We start from the raw sequence: 24,850 nt of genomic DNA, 5'->3' as shown, positions 1-24,850 counted from the left end.
TGGGCTTGGTTTGCCTTTGTCGTGTCCGATGCCTAGTGGACCAATGCCGGGTGGTCCGTACGGTGCCTAGTGATCCGATTGGTCCGATGCCGGGTGGTCTGTCCGGTTTTATTCTCATTCTGACTTTTTTTAGCGAGATTGTACAACTGAGTGGCTTGCTAGGCCATTTCAGAGGGCAATTAAGAATCAACCACATTGCTGTGGGTCTGGAGTCACATATAGGCCAGACCGGGTAAGGACAGCAGGTTTCCTTCCTTAAAGGACATTAGTGAACCAGATGGGTTTTTACGACAATCCGGTAGTTTCATGGCCACCATTACTGATACTAATATTGAATTCCAGATTTTATTTAATTAATTGAATTTAATTAATTGAATTTAAATTCCCCAGCTGCCGTGGCGGGATTTGAACTCATGACTCAAAACAGTGGATGTCCAAAGGGACTTAGGGGTACAGGTACATAGATCATTGAAGTGTCATGAACAGGTGAAGAAAATAATCAAGAAGGCAAATGGAATGTTGGCCTTTATATCTGGAGGACTAGAGTACAAGGGGGCAGAAGTTATGCTGCAGCTATACAAAACCCTGGTTAGACCGCACCTGGAGTACTGTGAGCAGTTCTGGGCACCGCACCTTCGGAAGGACATATTGGCCTTGGAGGGAGTGCAGCGTAGGTTTACTAGAATGATACGTGGACTTCAAGGGTTAAGCTACGAGGAGAGATTACACAAATTTGGGTTGTATTCTCTAGAGTTTCGAAGGTTAAGGGGTGATCTGATTGAAGTTTATAAGATATTAAGGGGAACAGATAGGGTGGATAGAGATAAACTATTTCTGCTGGTTTGGGATTTTAGGAGTAGGGGGGCACAGTCTAAAAATTAGAGCCAGACCTTTCAGGAGCGAGATTAGAAAACATTTCTACATGCAAAGGGTGGTAGAATTTTGGAACTCTCTTCCGCAAACGGCAATTGATACTAGCTCAATTGCTAAATTTAAATGTGAGATAGATAGCTTTTTGGCAACCAAAGGTATTAAGGGATATGGGCCAAAGTCAGGTATATGGAGTTATCAAATGGCGGAGCAGGCACGAGGGGCTGAATGGCCTACTCCTGTTCCTATGTTCCTGTGACTCCGGATTATTCATCCAGGCCTTTGTATTACTAGTCCAGTAACATAACCACTATAACCACATAACCCTATAAATGACTTAGATGAAGGAATAGAGAGCCATTTATCCAAGTTTGCTGATGACATCAAGTTAGGTGGCACAGTAAATAGTGTAGATGGGAGCAGAAAGTTGCAAAGGGACATTGATAGGTCGAATTAGCAAATGGGCAAAACTGTGGCACATGGAGCTCAGTGTGGGGAAATGTGAGGTTATCTTTTGGACCTTATAAAGATCGATCAGAGTATTTTCTAAATGGTGAGAAGCTAGGAACTGTGAAGAAGCAGGGAGATTTAGCGGTCCTAAGTACAGAAATCATTAAAAGCTAGTGGACAGGAACAAAAAATAATTAAAAAGGCTAATAGAATGTTGGCTTTTATCTCAAGAGGGCTGAAATACTAAGGGGTGGAAGTTATGTTACAATTCTATGAAGCTCTGGTTAGACCCCATTTAGAGTACTGCATCCGGTACCTCAGGAAGGATATATTAGCCTTGGAGGGGGAGCAGCACAGATTCACCAGAATGATACCGGGAATAAAAGGGTTAAATTATGAGGACAGGTTGCATAGACTCGGCTTGTATTCCCTTGAGTATAGAAGATTAAGGGGTGATCTAATTGAGGTGTTTAAAATGATTAAATGAGTTGATAGGGTAGATAGAAAGAAACTATTTCCTCTGCTGTGGGAGTCCAGAACAAGAGGGCATAACCTTAAAATTAGAGCTAGGCCGTTCAGGGGTGATGCAAGGAAGCATTTCTTCACACATATGATAGTGGGAATCTGGAACTCTCTCCCCCAAAAAGCTGTTGCGGCTAGGTCAATTGGAAATTTCAAAACTGAGATTGATTGATTTTTATTAGGCAAGGGTATTAAAGATTATGGAACCAAGGCAGGTAGATGGCTGAACTGGCTCGAGTGGCTGAAAGGCCTACTCCTGTTCCTATGTTCCTAAAGAAACCATAAACAAAAAGAAAAACCAAAGCTGTGGATGTGAAATTAATGGAGAAAATGCAGGTGAAGCATGGTGAATACACAAATGTAAGAAGATAAAATGAACAAGCTCACATTGTGGGCTCAAACTCCCCCCAACGTTATGCTCTTTGTCAGCAAAAATTGATACAACTTTTAAGAATTGACTTTTACAAACTGCAGGCAACCTTTAACATTGGTTGTAATGCAACCACAATAAATAAGGCAGAAAGCACTCCACTCAAGATAAATGGCAAAAAAGCATTTTGAAAGGATCAGTGATCGATTACATTGCATTATCTCTCCAGTTATAATAAAATCCCAATTTTTTTAACCTTGTTTAAATTAAGCAGAATGTTGTTACCCAGCAGCAGCCATATTGGATGAGGTTATTTTCATTTGCCAGTGACCAGCGGTAATGCCATTACCAGAACAATGTCTAAATTTCACCTGGTGGCAGCAACACATAGTCTTCATACAGTGGTCCACTTCCCTCCTTTCTCACGGATTGATCTACAAAAATGACTTACATATGAATATAAATAGGCCATTCAGCCCCTTAAGCCTGTTCCACCATTCAATTCAATCTTGGTGATCAGTCCCTTGAATCCCACCTCTGATCTATACGCCTTGATACCCTTATCTAATAAAACTCTGTCAATCTCTGTCTTGAAAATTTCGATTGTCCTAGCATCCACAGCCTTTTGGGGAAGGGAATTCCAGACTTTCACCACCCTTTGTGTGAAAAGTATTTCCTGATTTCATTCCTGAATAGCTTAGCTCTAATCTTACGATTGTGCCCCTTTGTTCTGGATTCTTCCAAGAGAAGAAATAGTTGTTTCTGTATCTACCCTGTTAACCTATTGAATTATTTTATCATTTTAAACACCTCAAATAGATTTTTTTGAACCAATAAAATTGCTGTTGTACTTGCATGCAACTGTCCCTTGAAGGATTTTGTTTTTCACAAGATTCAGGCCCTGAAATTACTTGGGCCATGATCCTGGCAGGAGCGTGGGATCACACTGATGGTGTCCAGCAAGGTTCCCTCTAATTTTTTTTGGCCACGTGCGGAATGAATTTGGGTTTGTGAATCGATATAAAGACAGTGTGCGCCACCGTAAAAAAAATCCCAACTTTAAATAGAACATCTTTTTAGAAAACTTTATTTAAGGTATATAACAAACAGAACAAATGCATAAAATAATGGATAATTGTAACAATTTAATGTTATATTGGCTGATAAATTTATACAATTTATGAAATGGGTTTCTCAAGTTGCACTAGGATTGAGCAGACCAGTCTCGTTATATTTTAATAAAAATTATCTGATGGGAACGATTCCCATCAGCTTTTTGTTGTATCAGCTTAATAACTGATTGCACACAATTTATTTCTGTTTGAATCAGAATATTTAAATTGAGTCAGAAATACAAAACAGATGGCAAATCAGTCAGTGCGAATTTGGGGATAGGGAATAGTTCAATTAAAGCTCGCCTCCCTCCCCCTCCTCCTCTCCCCCTCCTCCCCCACCCCCATTGAATCCTCAGTCAGTGCGAATTTGGGGATAGGGAACAGTTCAATTAAAGTTCCCCATCCTCCCCCCCCCTTCTCTTCCCCTCCCCCCATTGAATCCTCAGCAGGGTTTAACAAATTATTGCATTCCAATTGTACATCTTGCAGGTCTCATTAGTTTTGGCTGCCTCGATGTATGGGCCCCTCATCTCTGATTGGGCGAAGATGCCTGGTCTCTGATTGGGCGGAGATGCCTGGTCTTACATGATTGGGTGGATAGATCCGGTCTGTGATTGGCCACTGACTAACGTATCAGTTTCGATTTTACTTCCTGGTCTGGTTTCCACGCAGCCAATCAGCTGCTCGCTGACCGCATTTCCTCGCAACACGGTTAACAGTGCGGCAGCTGGGGCCATAGCCGCGGGATCGTCATCGAATTTTACAGCACAGGAGGAGGCCATTCGGCCCAGGATGCCTGTGCCGGCTCTTTGAAAGAGCTATCCAATTAGTCCCATTCCCCTGCTCTTTCCCCATAGACTTGCAATTTTTTCCACTTCAAGTATTTATCCAATTCCGTTTTGAAAGCTATTATTGAATCTACTTCCACTGCCCTTTCAGGCAGTGCATTCCAAATCATAACAACTTGCTGCATAAAGTGTTTTTACCTCATGTCGCCTGTTTCTTTTGCCCAATCACCTTGTGTCCTCTGGTTACCGACCCTTCTGTCACTGGAAACAGTTTCTCCTTAGAAAGAGGACTGTAGGGCTGGAGGAGGTTACAGCCACAGACAGGGTTTGGAGGAATTTGACAAGAGGATGAGAATTTTAAAGGCAGAAGCCACCAAAATAGACTGCTGTTTCCCCCAGTACAGAATGTGACTCAAGACTAACAGGAAGGATGTTACTTTAACTACTAAAAGCGCAGAAAAGGTGAGACATTGTCCCTCTAAATATCACAAATCGATGCATAATGAGGGGGAAATCAATCTCTGAACCTTCAACTAACAGCACATGGAAAGAGGGAAATGAATGACCTTTAAACACCTGGTCCACTTGGCACTAAAGTGTCTGAAACTCATAATAGGAACTCCAGGAAAACAAAATACTGACAAATTTTAAATTGTTTTCTTGACAAAAGAAATCTCGATTTGGCTTTTGAAAGAAAAATTGTTTAACAGGGTTCACACGATCTCACCTGACTCACCAACCCAGGTTCCACTCTTCAAGCACCGCGAGTGGTGCAGAACACGCTGCTCCCTTGGCCCTCTGGCCTGAGCTCGCTTCCTGTTGGTTCCTGGGGCTCGCCAACGTTACGATGCCGCATGAAATTGAGGGGCTCAGGAAGAAAAAAAATGAGACCTTGAATCTGCCAGCTCCCGGGGCCGGAGCCATCGGATCGGACACTCGGACCTCCAGACACTCCCCAGCACTAGAGGCAGAGCAGCCCGCTTGGGGCTGGAGCACTGGGGACCAGGGAGGCAGAGCTGAAGAAGGGCCTGGGGTCTGGGCACTAGTCAGTGTGGGTGAGGGACCTGGAGACTGGTCAGTGTGAGAGAGGGGCCGAGAGCACCAGTTTGGTGCGCAGCCCACGACAGACTGCCGCTCGGTCATGCACGCGCGCAGCTTAGAGGAACAGTGATGTCCAGTGTTGACCCCATCAGAGTTTGTCGCATTAGTGGGAGGGTAGCTCATTGCATGGGATGACTGAGCACCCGTGCCAATACAGGCATATCTCGGGTACCCGCTGGCCCCAAGTAGCTGGAAACTCTGGCACCTGACCATCATCAGGGGTGTGCAAGCCCCCTCTCCACAAAGACCCCAGGCAGTTTCCCCCCTAATGGAGTCCCTAAGGGGCTGGGGAGGCAGGAACTTCCAGTATAAGGAGTCCTCAGTTCTGCAACCCTGTCATAGCTAGCCTTGTAAGGAGTGAGTGGAAGCTCCATCTCATACAAGGCCAACAAGGATTTCCAATTAAGGTCCGAACCCAAGGTATCTAGGTCCTGGCCTTTTTCCAAACTGTTCTAATGGAGCCATCCAAGGACTTTGGGCCCTCAACTCTTAGTGGCCTAGGAAGACAGTTGACAGTATCGGGGTAAAGAAGTGGAGTTGTGAGTGGCATTGCTATTGACAAGATGCTACAGTAATCAAGAGATGATTTAGCCTCACAATGGGAGGCCAGTGTTAATTTGGGTGGAAATCTGCAATGTAAAGGAAAGTGAATTCCTAAAATAATTGGAAATTGTATAAGTAGGAATGTACAGGGCTGAGAGACAATTGTGATCCATTTGATTGGTCTCAAAGTTCAAAAAAAAGTACCATGCAACATATGACCTATACCCCTCAATCGCTTTCCATGCCAAATATCTAATCAGTTCCCCCCTGAATATGTGAACACTGTTTGTCTCTGCTCTCTTCCTGGACAGTCTGAGGCTGAATTTCCACGGGGCTTTTCCTAATTGTTTGCCGTAACTTCGGCAGAAGAGCTGTGAAAACCCTGAAAAACAACTGCTGGTGTATATCTAGTTGGAAGAAAACAGCAGAAAGATCGATGCACTCTGTATATTCAATTCTTTCATGTCCGATGATAACAGATGGTTGCACCTGCTTGCTTTCTCCTTCAAGCTTCATGTTTTTTTTGAGTATGATACTGCGGTCTCTTAATAAAATGTTTGAACGATAACCGAAGCTAACAAATATCCCAGCCATATTTTACCAAGTTTCCTGGAAAACTTCAATTAAAATTGGTATATTATAGTCATACTTTTATTTGGTGTTTAATTTTTCTTTTAATAATTGACTCAGACTTGCATCACAGTTTGAATTATTTGACCATTTAAACTATGGATTGTTGTGTGAGGGAAAATGAATGCACCAGGCCAAGTAAGCAACAAGCCCCTCCCCACACACGGATGCACATTAGGATGCTGGTTAATTTATGCTGAATTATGAACTGAACATAATTATAATTCTTAGATTATAAATTTTAAACCAAATGTATTCTCATTTTCACCAAATGAATAATACATTACCATTTCGCCATATTCTGTTATTTATTTTTCCCACAGGCATCAGTTGGTTATTGAATGAAATCTAAAAAATTGTTGGTATTTCGTTAGAATGTGAGCTGTAAGTTAAATTAACCCTGATCAGATCTTATAGAATGAAAGGCTGAATTATAGCCTGATATTACTTCTTGATATACCTTCTGAAGTGCTTCTGTGCCTTTTTTTTATTGTTCTTAATAATCAAATTATTTGAAGTTTCAACATGAGGGGAAGATTGTCTCTCACCTTTTAACATCTTCCCCCCCCATCTCCTCCTCCCCATAGTTGGGTGTGGGGAGGATTTAGATTAGTAACACGCAATACATTAGTTGTGACTGGTCTCAGATAGATGGGTTTCCCGGTGTAGTGACTGTGCAGCAGGCTGCTCTCAGGGGTGATCGTATGCTGTAGCGGGGCTTGTGTAGGCTGCCTCACTGCATCGTGGGGGGATGCCAGAATGACTTTACCTCTCGTCCACAGGAAGGTAAGCGCTCTGCATTTTTTGTGTGCACTTTGTGCTGACAAATGACCCAAAGGGACCGTTTCTCAGCCGGATTTCTCTGTGGCGTTAACCACGTTTACACTGCCACTGTCGTAGGATCGTCTTGGGTTTGGGTCGAGACCCTGTAAACTACGCGGCGGCGAGGGGATTGTACCCAAAGGGGGCTGATGTTAAATTAACTCCAGAGAGTCCAGGTTCTTTATAGCAGTAGGACTTTACTTTGGAGCTCTGTACTGAGGGACGGGAGATAACGGGTATCACTCTCAGGAGTAGGTGAAGTAATAGACTCCCCACCGTTTACCAGCGGTAGGTTTTCAGTGTGATACAGAGTGGAACTTCGTTCCCCCTTCAATGTATTGGGGGTGAGGGGTTGCTCACTTCGGGTCAATTGCAGAGTTCCCACACTGAGTATAATTTTTATCACAAGCAGCTGTCACTTTTCTTTAAATATATAACGCAATTGGAGCAGTTGACAAAGTATCCTTTTTTTCTAATTAATTTCTTTACATGCTTATTACTAAGTGCCTTGGGTAAAAATTCTGCTTACATTTAGCATTTTATTTACAAGGAGAAGAAATTCCCCGGTTGGGTTATTGATTCACAGGGCACATAACAGTACGCAATTAACGAGAAAGTATCTTTTGTCGATTCACACAAAAAACTATTATTTTTCCTATTAAGCACATACATAGAGCAGCATGTCAATGAGCTGCTGTGCCGGACTGATGAGGGGCGCTTTTTCTAATTGCAATATTTTCAAGCTATTGCTTGAAATATAACAAGGACTGCAATTATACTGACACTATCGTGTAGTTTTGGGTGTGCAATGATACAAAAGTGGCAGCATAGCTCTGCAACCAGGTCCTAATCTGCCTGTAGAACATACTAAAGCGTGTGACCCACAGGGACTTCAAAATATAGCCACTGGGGAAAGTGCAGCTCTCCTCATGTGTTTAAACTCAGCGCCCTCTCCTGGTGGGCAAAGTGCAATCAGCAATATAAACTTGGAATAAAAACAGAAAATGCTGGAGCAGCTCAGCAAGTCAGGCAGCATCTGTGGAGAAAGAAACAGCGTTAAATTTTCAGGTGGAAGACCTTTTGTCAGAACAGCATCCGCAGTATTTTGTTTTTAATATAACTTGGATGTTGGCAACTGCACTTTGCTCTCTAGTTTGGAAGGTTGAGAGGTTATCTAATATGATAAAATGATAAAGAGATTCGATAGAGTAAATACAGAAGAAACTATTTCCTCTGCTGGGGAAATCAGAACAAGGGGACACAATCTTAAAATTAGAGCTAGGCCATTCAGGAGTGAAATCTGGAAGCACTTTGTCACACAAAGGGTTGTGGAAATCTGGAATTCGCCCTCCCCGCAAAAGTCTGTGGATGCTGGATCAATTGAAATTTTCAAGACTGACATTGATAGATTTTCTTTAGGTAAGGGATATGTATCAAAGGCGGGTAAATGGAGTTGAAGTACAGATCAGCTAAGATCTGATTAAACTGTGGAACATGCTCAAGGGGCTGAATGGCCTACTCCTATTCCTTTTTATGAAGTAAGCTATTGGTTTAAAATAAACTAACTGAGCTAACTGAATTGCTTTTCTAGTGCAAGCTCCAGCCCGATAATTCAAAAATGACCATGTAAATACCAAAAATTGAGTTCAGTTGGTTAGTCAGTGTGATCCAAATGAAGACAGAATAATGGTTAATAAGTAAATTTGCCAATGAAAAATTCCATGGGGGGAGGGGGTGAGTAGAAGGTGCTGTTCTCACTAAATAGGAATCCAGTATTTAAATAATAAATGGTCTCAATTTAGAGCTCACATTGTTTTGTGAGGTTTATCAGTATTGCTGAAAAGCTGATTATTTTTGGTTTCGTGCAAAACTATAAATTGTGTTAGAGTTAGCAGTCAACCTTATTCTGCACTTTTACCACATTCTCACTCTTAGTCATAACATACAGGTATTGCTCATTTAGTTTGCGTTCCCTCAAATCCATCTGCTAACTCAGCTTCTACTGGGTCAAAGGAAATTCTACACCTGCTACTATAACACTTGTAAAACCAATATATCTTCTTTCACAAGACTTTTATGTTGTGTTTCTCAAAGTTTTAAACTACCAATTAATTACAACAACTTGTATTTCTATAGCATTCTTTATGTGCAAGAAGATGTCTCAAAGTGTTTTAAATTGAGGATAAAACAGTGGAAGTTGAGCGAGGCCTATCTTGGGCCATTTGTAGGAAGTAGTACAGGAAAGTAATGGAGGTAATGATAAACAGAATGTGTCAGGAAGGGACAGAGCGTACAAACATAAGGGTGCACAAGCAAATGGGACCGGGGTAGGAAAGAATGGTAAAAAGACAAAATTAAAGGTTCTTTGTCTGAATGCGCGCAGCATTCATAATAAGATAGATGAATTGATGGCACACATAGAAACAAATGGGTATGATCTTGTGGCCATTACAGAGACGTGGTTGCAAGGTGACCAAGGTTGGAAGCTAAATATTCAGGGTTATTTAACATTTCGGAAGGATAGGAAAAAAGGTAAAGGTGGTGGTGTAGCTCTGTTAATAAAGGATGAAATTGGTATAATAGTGAGAAATGATCTTGGCTCAGAAGACCAAGATGTCGAATCAATTTGGGTAAGAAATAGCAAGGGAAAGAAATCACTGGTGGGAGTAGTATATAGGCCCCCTAACAGTAGCTACACTGTAGGGCAAAATATTAATCAGGAAATAAGGGGGGCTTGTAAAAAAGGTAATGCAATAATCATGGGTGATTTTAACTTTCACATAGATTAGACAAATCAAATTGGCAAAAATAGCTCTGAGGAGGAGTTCATAGAGTGTATTAGAGACTGTTTCTTAGACCAATACGTGGGGGAACCAACCAGGGAACAGGCCATTTTGGATCTGGTAATGGGTAACGAAACAGGATTAATTAATGATCTCAAAGTAAAGGATCCCTTGGGAAGCAGTGATCATAACATGATAGAATTTCACATCCAATTTGAGAGCGAGGATCTTGGGTCTGAAACTACTGTATTAAATTTAAATAAGGGCAATGATAAAGGAATGAGGGCGGAATTGGCTAAAGTGGACTGGGTAAACAGATTAGATGGTATGATGGTGGATAAGCAGTGGCAAACATTTAAAAAGATATTTTATGACTCGCAACAAAAATATATCCATGTGAGGAGGAAAGACTCCACAAAAAGGGTGAACCAAACATGGCTAACTAAGGAAGTCAAGGATGGTATCAGGTTAAAAGAAAAACCATACAACATGCCAAAGATTACTGGTAAGCCCGAAGATTGGGAAAACTTTAAAAACCATCAAAGGATGACTAAAAGAATAATAAAAAGGGAGAAAATAAATTATGAAAATAAACTAGCAAGAAATATAAAAACTGACAGTAAAAGCTTGTACAAGTATATAAAAAGGAAGAGGGTAGCTAAAGTAAACATTAGTCCCTTAGAGGATGAGACTGGAGATATAATAATAGAAAACAAGGAAATGGCAGAGGAATTGAACAGATATTTTGTATCTGTCTTCACAGTAGAAGACACTAATAATATACCAATAATAGTAGAAAATCAAGGGGCTAGGGGGAGGGAGGAACTAAAAACAATCACTATCGCTAAAGAAAAAATACTAGGTAAACTAATGGGTCTAAAGGCTGACAAGTCCCCTGGACCTGATGGCTTGCGTCCGAGGGTCTTAAAGGAAGTGGCTACAGAGATAGTGGATGCATTGGTTGTAATCTTCCAGAATTCACTAGATTCTGGAAAGGTCCCAGCGGATTGGAAAACCACAAACATAACACCCCTATTCAAGAAGGGAGTGAGACAGAAAGCAGGTAATCTGTCATTGGGAAAATGCTAGAATCCATTATTAAGGAAGTAGTAGCAGGACATTTGGAGACTCATAATACAATCAAGGAGAGTCAACATGGTTTTATGAAGGGGAAATCGTGTCTGACAATTTATTAGTGTTGTTTGAGGAAGTAACCGGCAGGATGGATAAAAGGGAACTAATGGATGCAGTACATTTGGATTTCCAAAAGGCATTTGTTAAGGTGCCACATAAAAGATTACTGCACAAGAGCTCATGGTGTTGTGGGTAATATACTGACATGGATAGAGGATTGGCTAACTAACAGAAAACAAAGAGTCGGGATAAAAGGGTCATTTTCAAAATGGCAATCTGTAACTAGTGGGGTGCCACAGGGCTCAGTACTGGCGCCTCAACTATTCAAAATATATACCAATGACTTGGATGAACGAACAGAGCGTCTTGTGGCCAAATTTGCTGATGATACGAAGGTAGGTGGAAAAGCAAGATGCTCTGAGGACACAAAGTGTCTGCGAAGGGATATTGACAGGTTAAGCGAATGGGCAAAAATTTGGCAAATGGAATACAATGTGCGAAAATGTGAAGTCATCCACTTTGGGAGGAAAAATAAAAAAGCAAAATATTATTTGAATGGAGAAATACTACAAAATGCTGTGGTACAGAGGGATCTGGGTGTCCTCGTACATGAAACACAAGAAGTCAACATACAGGTGCAGCAGGTAATCCGGAAGGCAAACGGAATATTGGCCTTTATTTCTAGGGGATGGAATATAAAAGCAGGGAAGTGAGACCACACCTGGAGTACTGCGTACAGTTCTGGTGCCCTTATTTAAGGAACGACATACTTGCATTGGAGGCAGTTCAGAGAAGATTCACTAGGTTGATTCCGGGTATGGAAGGGTTGTCTTATGAGGAAAGATTGAACAGGTTGGGTCTATACTCATTGGAGTTTAGAAGAATGAGAGGAGATCTTATTGAAACATATAAGATTCTGAGGGGACTCGGTAGGGTAGATGCTGAGAGGATGTTACCCCTCATGGGGGAATCTAAAACTAGGGGGCATAGTCTCAGAATAAGGGGTCGCCCGTTTAAGACGAAAATGAGGAGGAATTTCTTCTCCCAGAGGGTCGTGAATCTTTGGAATTCTTTACCCCAAAAAGCTGTGGAGGCTGAGTCATTGAATACATTTGAGGTTGAATTAGACAAATTTTTGATCAGCAAGGGAGTCAAAGGATATGGGGAAAAGGTGGGAAAGTGGAGGTAAAAATCAGATTAGCCATGATCTCATTGAATGGCGGAGCAGGCTCGAGGGGCCGAATGGCCTACTCCTGCTCCTATCTCTTATGGGCTTATGGTCATTGCTGGTGACACAGCGGCCCAATATTGAAATATTTTCACTATGGGCTCCCAACTTGTCGTCATTCTACATGATCTCGCATTGTAGCCTCTTGTTGTCATATAATACTGATGCAAATTATAGATACTTTTATGGCTTCTAAAAGGTAATGTCAGAAAAGGAAAAAATTGCAGGGTTATGGGGAAAGAGCAGGGGAGTGGGACTAATTTGATAGCTCTTTCAAAGAGCTGGCACAGGCACGATAGGCATTCTGTGCTGTATGAATCTATGATTCTTTGTTTGGATATCAAGGCATAGAGACATTTCTATGAAGTAGGATTAATTTCCTCCAGTGAAATCTCTCACAGCTATCACAATAAGTAGGTACCACAATAAGTAGTACGAACACAATTAGTATCCTGGTGATTCATAATTATAGCTATGAGAAATTAGCTTGTTACAATAAGCTGTATGGAGAAAGCCACCTTTATTATCATTGTGCATGTCATCTGCATTAAGTTAAATAAAATAAATAGATATGTGTGTAATACATAATAGCTCCATACAAGAGTTTTTATTATTGGGACTTACTTTTTGGAGGTTTTGACCCACGGAACGGGTACGGTAGCATAGTGGTTATGTTACTGGACGAGTAATCCAGAGGCCTGGACTAATAATCTAGAGTCATGAGTTCAAATCCTGCCATGGCAGCTGGGGAATTTAAATTCAATTAATTAAATAAAATCTGGAATTAAAATATTAGTATCAGTAATGGTGGCCATGAAACTACCGGATTGTCGTAAAAAACCATCAGGTTCACTAATGCCCTTCAGGGAAGGAAACCTGCTGTCCTGACCCGGTCTGGCCTATATGTGACTCCAGACCCACAGCAATGTGGTTGATTCTTAACTGCCCTCTGAAATGGCCTAGAAAGCCACTCAATCTCGCTAAAAAAAGTCAGAATAAGAATAAAACCAGATGGACCACCCGGCATCGGACCACTAGGCACCGGACACGACAAAGGCAAACCAAGCCCAGTCGACCCTGCAAAGTCCTCCTCACTAACATCTGGGGACTTGTGCCAAAATTGGGAGAGCTGTCCCACAGACTAGTCAAGCAACAGCCTGACATACTCACAGAATCATACCTTACAGCCAACGTCCTAGACTCTTCCAACACCATCCCTGGGTATGTCCTGTCCCACCGGCAGGACAGACCCACCAGAGGTGGCAGTACAGTGATATACAGTCAGGAGAGCGTGGCCCTGGGAGTCCTCAACATTGACTCTGGACCCCATGAAATCTTATGGCATCAGGTCAAACATGGGCAAGGAAACCTCCTGCTGATTACCACCTACTGCGCTCCCTCAGCTGATGCATCAGTCCTCCATGTTGAACACCACTTGGAGGAAGCAATGTGAGGGTAGCAAGGGCACAGAATGTACTCTGGGTGGGGGACTTCAATGTCCATCACCAAGAGTGGCTCGGTAGCACCACCACTGACCGAGCTGGCCGAGTCCTGAAGGACATAGCTGCTAGACTGGGCCTGCAGCAGGTGGTGAGTGAACCAATACGAGGGAAAAACTTACTTGACCTCATCTTCACCAATCTACCTGTCGCAAATGCATCTGTCCATGACAGTATTGTTAGGAGTGACCGTCTTCGCACTGAGGACACCATCCAAGGTGTTGAGTGGCACTATCACCGTGCTAAATGGGATAGATTCAGAACAGATCTAGCAGCTCAAAACTGGGCATCCATGAGGTGCTGTGGGCCATCAGCTGCAGCAGAACTGTATTCCAGCACAATCTGTAACCTCATGTTTGCATTTTCCTCATTCTACCATTACCAACAAGCCAGGAAATCAACCCTGGTTCAGTGAGGAGTGTAGAAGAGCATGCCAGGAGCAGCACCGAAAAATGAGGTGCCAATCTGGTGAAGCTACAACTCAGGACTACATGCATGCTAAACACTAGAAGCAACATGCTATAGACAGAGCTAAGCGATTCCACAACCAACGGATAAGATCAAAGCTCTGCAGTCCTGCCACATTCAATCGTGAATGGTGGTGGACAAATAAACAACTAACGGGAGGAGGAGGCTCTGCAAACATCCCCATCCTCAATGATGGCGGAGTCCAGCACGTGAGTGCAAAAGGCAAGGCTGAAGCGTTTGCAAACATCTTCAGCCAGAAGTGCCGAGTAGATGATCCATCTCGGCCTCCTCCCGATATCCCCACCATCACAGAAGCCAGCCTTCAGCCAATTCGATTCACTCCACGTGATATCAAGAAACGGCTGAGTGCACTGGATACAGGAAAGACTATGGGCCCCGACAACATCCCGGCTGTAGTGCTGAAGACTTGTGCTCCAGAACTGGCTACGTCTCTAGCCAAGCTGTTCCAGTAAAGCTACAACACTGGCATCTACCCAACAATGTGGAAAATTACCCAGTTATGTCCTGTCCACAAAAAGCAGGACAAATCCAAACTGGCCAATTACCGCCCCATCAGTCTACTCTCAATCATCAGCAAAGTGATGGAAGGTGTCGTCGACAGTGCTATCAAGCAGCACTTACTCACCAATAACCTGCTCACTGATGCTCAGTTTGGGTTCCGCCAGGACCACTCGGCTCCAGACCTCATTACAGCCTTGTTTCAAACATGGACAAAAGAGCTGAATTCCAGAGGTGAGGTGAGAGTGACTGCCCTTGACATCAAGGCAGCATTTGACTGAGTGTGGCACCAAGGAGCCCTAGTAAAGTTGAAGTCAGTGGGAATCAGGGGGAAAACTCTCCAGTGGCTGGAGTCATACCTTGCACAAAGGAAGATGGTAGTGGTTGTTGGAGGCCAATCATCTCAGCCCCAGGGCATTGCTGCAGGAGTTCCTCAGGGCATTGTCCTAGGCCCAACCATCTTCGGCTGCTTCAACAATGACCTTCCCTCCATCATAAGGTCAGAAATGTGGATGTTCGCTGATGATTGCACAGTGTTCAGTTCCATTCGCAACCCCTCAAATAATGAAGCAGTCCGAGCCCGCATGCAGCAAGATCTGGACAACATCCAGGCTTGGGCTCATAAGTGGCAAGTAACATTCGTGCCAGACAAGTGCCAGTCAATGACCATCTCCAACAAGAGAGAGTCTAACCACCTCCCCTTGACATTCAACGGCATTACCATCGCCGAATCCCCCACCATCAACATCCTGGGGGTCATCATTGACCAGAAACTTAAATGGACCAGCCACATAAATACTGTGGCTCCAAGAGCAGGTCAGAGGCTGGGTATTCTGCAGTGAGTGACTCACCTCCTGACTCCCCAAAGCCTTTCCACCATCTACAAGGCACAAATCAGGAGTGTGATGGAATACTCTCCACTTGCCTGGATGAGTGCAACTCCAACAACAGTCAAGAAGCTCAACACCATCCAGGACAAAGCAGCCCGCTTGATTGGCACCCCATCCACCACCCTGAACATTCACTCCCTTCACCACCGGCGCACTGTGGCTGCAGTGTGTACCATCCACAGTATGCACTGCAGCAACTCGCCAAGGCTTCTTCGACAGTACTTCCCAAACCCGCGACCTGTACCACCTGGAAGGACAAGGGCAGCAGGTGCATGGGAACAACACCACCTGCACGTTCCCCTCCAAGTCACACACCATCCCGACTTGGAAATATATCGCCGTTCCTTCATTGTCGCTGGGTCAAAATCCTGGAACTCCCTTCCTAACAGCACTGTGGGAGAACCGTCACCACACGGACTGCAGCGGTTCAAGAAGGCAGCTCACCACCACCTTCTCAAGGGCAATTAGGGATGGGCAATAAATGCCGGCCTTGCCAGCGACGCCACATCCCATGAACGAATAAAAAAATTGATACAAACCAGTGTGTGCCTTCACCTGTTCAATATCCAGGTCATTTGTAGCAAGCCCAGGGGTCATACAGAAAACCTTCATCACTGTATTTCCACTTACTGGTTATATTAGGTACCCTCACACGATCTTCTTTAATTTTGGAAGGCAGTAGGATAAGCATTCTATTATATCGAGCTTTAGGCTATCAACTGCCGAAAAGATTCCTTAAAAGTACGTGGATAAGTGAGCTGTAGCAATGATACACTATAGATTTACATTATCTCTCCATGGAAGATAGAAAATAACAATCAGCTGTCCTAAAATTCAATGTGAACTGGACCTGGCTGAAGGTCCCTGACTTATTCTTATAAGCAGTTCACTGTTGCCATTGCACAGAGTTTCTCTCTCTCACTCTCTAGCTTCTAATGTGGAGATGCCGGTGATGGACTGGGGTTGACAATTGTAAACAATTTTACAACACCAAGTTATAGTCCAACAATTTTTATTTGAAATCTACAAGCTTTCGGAGGCTTCCTCCTTCCTCATGTAAACATTTACCTGAGGAAGGAGGAAGCCGCCGAAAGCTTGTAGATTTCAAATAAAAATTGTTGGACTATAACTTGGTGTTGTAAAATTGTTTACAATTCTCTAGCTTCTAGATGGATTGACATATAATCTGACCAGGATAAAGAAAATTTAAATATGTATCACTTAAACTCTGACAATGAAACAGGATCCTTATATTTCAATTGAATATCCCTCCCTCGGATAATTGTCACAGACCTGTCCATCCTGTTGCTATTGTGTATTAAAACAAGCTGGATCATTTTCTGCAGCTGAATCTGTTTTTTAACTCTATGTACCTTGGCAGAAAGTAAGAAGCCAATAACTTGATACACCAAAGGTAAAAATGCTTCAGTTTTATCACAGGAACCATCACTGTGCTGCATCCAAAACTCAGGAAAGAGAAAACCAAAACTTCAGCGATTGCTCTTTGTCCATTCATTCTGGTGTGTAATATCAATCTTGTAATACCGTTTGACAAAAGAACTTAATGGAAAAATTGCTGTCGTACTTTTTTGAACCCACTCAAACAATCCTTCGGTGCTGAAAGTGTCAGTCACTAGGTAGCTGGACTGGCTGAGCCACATTTTAACCTTTTTTTGGCAAATGGTTGTTTTTTTGGATACATCATCCAATGGAATGAGAGCATTGTGAATGAAAGGTTTCTGTTTTGCTGAGGTGCTAATTATAATACAGTACTTTAACTTAATGACACAGTGGAAGTAGGGTTGTGAACTTTGGTCGGACATATTCTGGGAGGTTTCTTCACATAATCTTGTGCCTCCAACTGCCCCCGCTCCCGCCATTGGTCGCCTGACACGTCCATCCTCATGTCACATCACCTTCCCACACCAATTGAAAAGCAAAGCGACTCTTTATTGCCAAATTGGATGATTCTATGCTGTTATTCACAGTCTTTTTTCCCTACCTACAATTTTTTTTATGCCTGTATGTTTAATCCCTGCAGACTCCAGGAGGGTTGGGAACCCCAAGTGGAACCAATCCTTCATTCTCTTCCAATTACTGCAGCACTTTTATGGAAAGATGGTTTTCGTACGAAGGTTATGTCACACGCAGTGCACAATGAACACTGATTGCTCAAAAAACGTGACCAGGTTTAGAATTTTTAACCTATTGAAGGGATCTTTTCAAGAGAAACATTTCTTGTATTGTCTTCTTTGTTCTCAAGCTACTTTTTTTATTTGCAGTATGAAGCATTTCATTAAATACTACTCCTGGAGATCATCACTTTGTTGCTCAGCAAGTCCACCTACAAATATGCATTACTCATGAGTCCAGGGTTATATATATGCTTCTCAGCTAGGAAGTCCTAGTGGGATGGGTCAGTGCTACTCTGATTGATGGACAGGATGAGCCAACCACAACTTTCTTTCAGACCCCTGCTATCCTGAGGCACCTTTTCTTATGGCCTGTTTATAAAATGACAAAGCTCATTTCTAGCTTCAGTGGGAAGATTGCAGTGGCAAACTCAGAACCATTGGGTTTGAGGCCTAGTATTGTACTCTCTATGCTGTGCTCCATGGTGAATTTCTGATTTTGTAAATACTTGTCTCATTTATAAAGAAAATGGCATACAGTCCCAGAACCTGATATGTTTTTTTATCCCTTCCATTTTTTCCTCCTCTTCTCCTGGAGGTACTGGCCTGTTCTGGAGTACAGATTCACGGGTATCAGGCACTTTCTGGTATGTTATCAAAATAGCTATTCTTCACATGTTACTTTAATAGGCTATTCAAATGTGGGAGGCATCACAGCAACAACAACAACTTGCATTTATATAGCGCCTTTAACATAGTAAAAACATACCAAGGCGCTTCACAGGAGTGTTGCCAAATAAATTTTGACAGTCAGTTGAGCCTGATTGTGCATACATTAACCTGATGACCATACATGCCCGATTGCCAGCAAAATCATTCAGTAATAATTAAGGGTGGGAACGCTGGCTGGTTTAAGTTGATGGTCAAGCAGGCTATGCTGGCTGTTGATCACCCTGGCATGTCTTTTCAATCATGCAATATCACTGAAAGCATGGCATCTTGTGATTGGAGTGCTTCCAAGGAAACATCCAGCAGTAAGATCAGTCAGGCATTCGCATATCGTGTTTGTACCATCTGGCTGCTGTCTCAGCTTACTTTGGGAATAGGAGCTTCTGCATTCACTAATCCTCTGTCAAAGCGAGGGATGTTCGCCTCTGTCTCTAGATGTGGGTGGCCAGTACTGGTAAATGAGAAAGCACAACTCTGATGCAGCCTGGCCTGCCTGACATCACTCCATTGGTCCTTCATTTTTTGCCACCAAAATACTGAAATGGAGGATTCCCACTGGTGATCTCATCGGTGGCAATAATGGAGCTGGAAGAAAAACAGCAGCTAAGCAATTATCACAAAAGTTCATGAAAGCAGGGAAATAAACGCCAGAAATATTAAGGCAATCAGGATAGAAATGGCCTTAAAGCTGCTGAATGAATCTTGTTACTGGGCCTTTTAAACTTACTGCCGTTTGCAGCTGAGCGACTAGGAAGCCTGGATGCTTGTTATATATGGACGTCATTACAATCTAGTGCAGTACCATCGTAATGACCTGAAAATGAGACAGCAGGTGTAACGATATCACTTCTGCATCATTAAAATATTAATATTCAGTTCCTGCTTCTGCTGCCCCCCCAACTCCCCACCTCCTCCTCTCCAAGGGATTACAAAGCTAGTGAGTTGTGCCAACGCAACACACAATTTCCCTTTTTGTTACTATTGGCACTGTCAGTGAAGGCTAAAGAAAAGCTGAAGATCTGACTGACGGAGTTATTCATTTGTAATGCTGCCAATAAATCTCTCCCTGATGGGGAAACCACAGCGAGGCTCTGTAAACAACTTCCGCTTTCTGTGTGGGTTGCAGTTTCCGTTAGCATTTAATTAGTATCAGTACATAACCAAACAACAGAAGGTGTAGTAGGACAGATATTAAATTCCCTTGACAAATTACTAGGCTTCAAATAATTGCTGAGTGGTGGGTGAAGGAACTTTTTCTTAAGCTTTAGCACCTTTTCCTGGGATGGGAGCCTTTGACTTAGTGGTAACATTCCCGGACCTGTGTCCAAATGTGCAGGATTTGAACCCCGCTCCAGACAGTCCAGGTGAGCGGAGACCGGAGATCCAGCTCTGAATTCTGGGTTGACATCCAGCGGGATACTCGTGTCTGGTGGGTGAAGGTGGCCCCCCCCTCATTGTACAGGTTGTGGGAGCCCATAAAACCTTCCCGCCATATAGAACTAATCATCCTATCGGCCAGTATAAATATGGTTGTGGCCATGGAAGGAGAGTTCATACCACAGCCTGTCAGGCTGTTAATCAAAGAGAGAAAGTCTTGCATTTATATAACGCCTTGCACAATCTCAGGACGTCCCAAATCACTTTTTTTTGAAGTGGAGTCACTGTTGTAATGTAGGAAACACAGAAGCCAATTTGTGCACAGCAAGGTCATTTAAGGAGTTATTTTACAACTTTCAAAAAAAAAATATTCCACTGAGGAAAAAAGGGTGTAAAAGAAATGACAGCCATCCGTGGCTAAGTAAAGAAATTAAGGATAGTATCCGACTAAAAACAAGGACATATAAGGTAGCCAAACTTAGTGGGAGGATAGAAGATTGGGAAGTCTTCAAAAGACAGCAAAAAGTAACTAAAGGATTGATTAAGAAAGGGAAGATAGATTATGAAAATAAATTAGCAAAAAATATAAAAACGGATAGCAAGAGTTTCTATAGTTATATAAAAAGAAAAAGGGTGGCTAAGGCAAACGTAGGTCCCTTAGAGGATGAGTCCGGGAAATTAATGGTGGGAAACATGGAGATGGCAAAAATGCTGAACAAATATTTTGTTTCAGTCTTTACAGTAGAGGACACTAAGAATAACCCAACACTGGACAAACAGGGGGCTCTGGGGGAGAGGAGCTAAATACGATTAAAATCACTAAGGAATTGGTACTCAGTAAATTAATGGGACTCAAGGCAGATAAATCCCCTGGACCTGATGGCTTACATCCTAGGGTCTTGAGGGAAGTGGCAGTTGGGATTGTGGATGCTTTGGTAATAATTTTCCAAAATTCTCTGGACTCGGCAAAGGTCCCAGCAGATTGGAAAACTGCTAATGTAACACCCTTATTTAAAAAGGGTAGTAGGCAGAAGGCTGGAAATTATAGACCAGTTAGCCTAACATCTGTGGTGGGTAAAATTTTGGAGTCTATTATTAAGGAGACAGTAGCGGAACATTTGGATAAACATAATTTAATAGGACAAAGTCAGCAAGGCTTTATGAAGGGGAAGTCATGTCTGACAAGTTTGCTTGAGTTCTTTGAGGACATAACGTACAGGGTGGATAAAGGGGAACCAGTGGACGTAGTGTATTTAGACTTCCAGAAGGCATTCGACAAGGTGCCACATAAAAGATTATTGCTCAAGATAAAGAATCACTGGATTAGGGGTAATATTCTAGCATGGGTGGAGGATTGGTTATCTAACAGGACGCAGAGAGTTGGGATAAATGGTTCATTCTCAGACTGGCAACCAGTAGCCAGTGGTGTTCTGCAGGGGTCGGTGCTGGGTCCCCAACTCTTTACAATCTATATTAACGATTTGGAGGAGGGGACCGAGTGTAACATATCAAAGTTTGCAGATGATATAAATATGGGAGGGAAAGTAGAGAGTGAGGAGGACATAAAAAACCTACAAGGGGATATAGACAGGCTGGGTGAGTGGGCGGAGATTTGGCAGATGCAATACAGTATTGGAAAATGTGAGGTTATGCACTTTGGCAGGAAAAATCAGAGAGCAAGTTATTATCTTAATGGCAAGAAACTGGAAAGTACTGCAGTACAAAGGGATCTGGGGGTCCTAGTGCAAGAAAATCAAAAAGTTGGTATGCAGGTGCAGCAGGTGATCAAGAAGGCCAACGGAATGTTGGCTTTTATTGCTAGGGGGATAGAATATAAAAACAGGGAGGTATTGCTGCAGTTATATAAGGTATTGGTGAGACCACACCTGGAATACTGCATACAGTTTTGGTCTCCATACTTAAGAAAAGACATACTTGCTCTCGAGGCAGTACAAAGAAGGTTCACTCGGTTAATCCCGGGGATGAGGGGGTGGACATATGAGGAGAGGTTGAGTAGATTGGGACTCTACTCATTGGAGTTCAGAAGAATGAGAGGCGATCTTATTGAAACATATAAGATTGTGAAGGGGCTTGATCGGGTGGATGCGGTAAGGATGTTCCCAAGGATGGGTGAAACTAGAACTAGGGGGCATAATCTTAGAATAAGGGGCTGCTCTTTCAAAACTGAGATGAGGAGAAACTTCTTCACTCAGAGGGTAGTAGGTCTGTGGAATTTGCTGCCCCAGGAAGCTGTGGAAGCTACATCATTAAATAAATTTAAAACAGAAATTGACAGTTTCCTAGAAGTAAAGGGAATTAGGGGTTACGGGGAGCGGGCAGGAAATTGGACATGAATTTAGATTTGAGGTTAGGATCAGATCAGCCATGATCTTATTGAATGGCGGAGCCGGCTTGAGGGGCCGATTGGCCTACTCCTGCTCCTATTTCTTATGTTCTTATGTTCTTAAACAGCAATGTGATAATGACCGGATAATCTGTTTTAATGATGTTGGTTGAGGGATAAATATTGGCCAGGACCCTGGGAGAACTCCCCTGCTCTTCTTCTAATGGTGCTATGGGATTTTTGATGTCCATCTGAGAGGACAGATGTGGCCTCGTTTAACGTCTCATCCGAAAGACGGCATCTTCAACAGTGCTGCACTCCATCACTACTGCACTGAAGTGTCAGCCTACATTTTGTGCTCAGGTCTATGGAGTGGGACTTAAACCCACAATTTCCTGTCAGTCATTGTTCGTATGTTCGTATATATGGGATGATTTTATTCAGTTGCTTGGCTTTGTGTCAGCAGCGGCTGTCCGTGGAGCCAGTTGGTTTCCATGCTGCTCTTGGCCAACAATATTCATACTGAAGAAGTAATAATAATGACACCATTTCTATAGAATCATTGAGAAAACTTGGTTACTGACCAAACATTATAGGAAAGTTGATTAAAAGTTGTGCTCTCTTTTGTAATCTTTCAATATATCTATGTTTAAATATAAAACTACTGATTTTTTGGTTTGGTCGTCAACTGTTGGACATCTTCATTGTGGTTTTGAAATATCAAATCAGGGATCTGGAATTTGGGTTTCTGAAACAGTCTGAGTGAGTATTCAGATCTAAACTAGCCAACCAGATCACTAAACTAATACAATTAGTACCAAGTTTAACATTACATAGTATAAGTCAAAGGGGCCAATTTGGGCTTGTCGTGTATATCAGACGGGTGGTAGGTAGGGCATCCATGACACCCACCCGATGATGTTGACGGGAAGCTGCATTTTGGTGGCCCAAATTTTTTGGTGGTTGAGCCTCATTTTAGTATGAAGGACGAGCTGCTAATGTGATTCGCGCTATCTGTTGGCAGCTCGCCTATTGGGAGGGTGGGAAATCCGGTGGGGTTCCTGCGATTTAAAGTTCGCCTGCAGCACTTAAAGGGAAGGTGCATTTTTTCATGGCTCAACGTTGGAAGAATTTCTCCACCAACAGAGAAGATGACTGCAACCAGGGCCCCCAGATATGCAGATGGTGCCGTGGAGGTACTAGCAGAACAAGTTACTAGGAGGTGGGAAGCCCTTTTACCACGTGATGGCTGCGGGGTGCCCAGGTAAATTGTACAACAGCAGTGGAGAGAAGGAAGGAGAATGCCACCAGCATCGCTTCTAGGACATGGCAGCAATGCCGCCAGAGCTGCTATGATAAGATTCCTATTCACATCTCGCTTACTCTGTACACAGCCCTGCGCTACCCTACTTCAGACCCAGCACTATTATGCCTTCCCTTCTCTGCTTCCTATGACTCTCATACAAGAGCGGCAGAGCACTTCCCTGCTCCTCCTTCTGCTGTGACCTACACATTCAACACTTGCCACTGCTCTCACATCCACTTCCCCCTTTTCCCCACACCTGCTGCTTCTTCCTCTCAGCATGAATATCAACTTTAGCAGCCTTCCACATCTTTCCAACCCTGCAACAGGGCACACACTAACTCACTCCCACTCTTCCTGCAGGATAAGCTGGCACAGAACAAATTGCAGATGGCAGGATCTGGAGGAGGCCTGTCATCAGTGCAAGTGCTCATGGCAATGTAGGAGGCTGCTAGTGATATCATTGGCAGAGGGATGGGTGCAGCATTGCATGTGGATGGAGAGGTTGGAGGGCCAACATTCAAACGTTCCTCTTTAGATTGGGATCAGTGTTCAGAGTGTTCAGGTGCTTGTCAGTTATAGCAGCTGCACTGTGACTCAGATATATCTGCACGTCTACCTGTACCTAGTTGATGAGTTGATCCAAACTCCCACATAGAAGGTGTGAGGCTCCTACCATTGTCTTGTGAGCTTGCATTTCTAGTGAATTTACAACAGTTTCGATTGGAGCCTACTTAGGATTTGATATTCATTAAGTGTGCATTTTCACACATCCTTGGGATTAGTCTCCTTTGAGCTATATCATTCCATATGCCAAGAGCTAACCTTTGAATTATCATTCATACACATTAGCCAACAGATAATTTGAATTCAAAGATAGCAGCCATCTTCATGCTTTCTTAAGCTTTGCTTCTTGTAAGACTATTGCAATTGAATCTTCTGTCAAAGTAGTCTCCGAAATAATCTTCCCTATCCTAGACGGCAATTATTGACTAGGCTTCTGCACTCGGGTCAGTTCCCTCTCAAGGTTCAGGCTACAGTTTCTGCCTCCATCACTCAAATCTGTGACAAATCTCTAGAGAAGTGTGGCACACATCTCCAAGGTAGGTAGACTAAGGAGCTATAGACTTCACTGGAGTCCAAATAGCAGATAAGCAGGTTAGAACTGTAAGCTGTTAAACAGATCTTAACCTTTTCCAGTGAAATTTCAACCTGTTCAATTGCGGATGGGAA

The 24,850-nt window shown here is 42.9% G+C and overlaps 1 protein-coding gene across 7 annotated transcripts in view; it reads left to right on the top strand.

The window, feature by feature from the left end:
* Positions 1-24,850, top strand: part of LOC137320893 (multiple C2 and transmembrane domain-containing protein 1-like) — a 603,286-nt gene that overhangs the window by 151,742 nt on the left and 426,694 nt on the right. For 2 of the 7 annotated variants that reach the window (XM_067982853.1, XM_067982851.1), the window contains exon 1: positions 7,032-7,175. The exons of the other annotated variants lie outside the window; for them this stretch is intronic. In XM_067982853.1, coding sequence (XP_067838954.1) covers positions 7,149-7,175 — 27 coding nt within the window. In that variant the 5' untranslated portion in view covers positions 7,032-7,148. Of the gene's footprint in view, positions 1-7,031; positions 7,176-24,850 lie in introns of those variants that run through there. 7 annotated transcript variants of the gene reach the window in all.

Source organism: Heptranchias perlo, chromosome 4 (assembly GCF_035084215.1).
Source record: "Heptranchias perlo isolate sHepPer1 chromosome 4, sHepPer1.hap1, whole genome shotgun sequence".
In the NCBI taxonomy this organism is placed as follows: Eukaryota; Metazoa; Chordata; class Chondrichthyes; order Hexanchiformes; family Hexanchidae; genus Heptranchias; species Heptranchias perlo.
The sequence above is the reverse complement of the archived record's forward strand: the minus strand, read 5'-3'. Positions and strand labels throughout refer to the sequence as shown.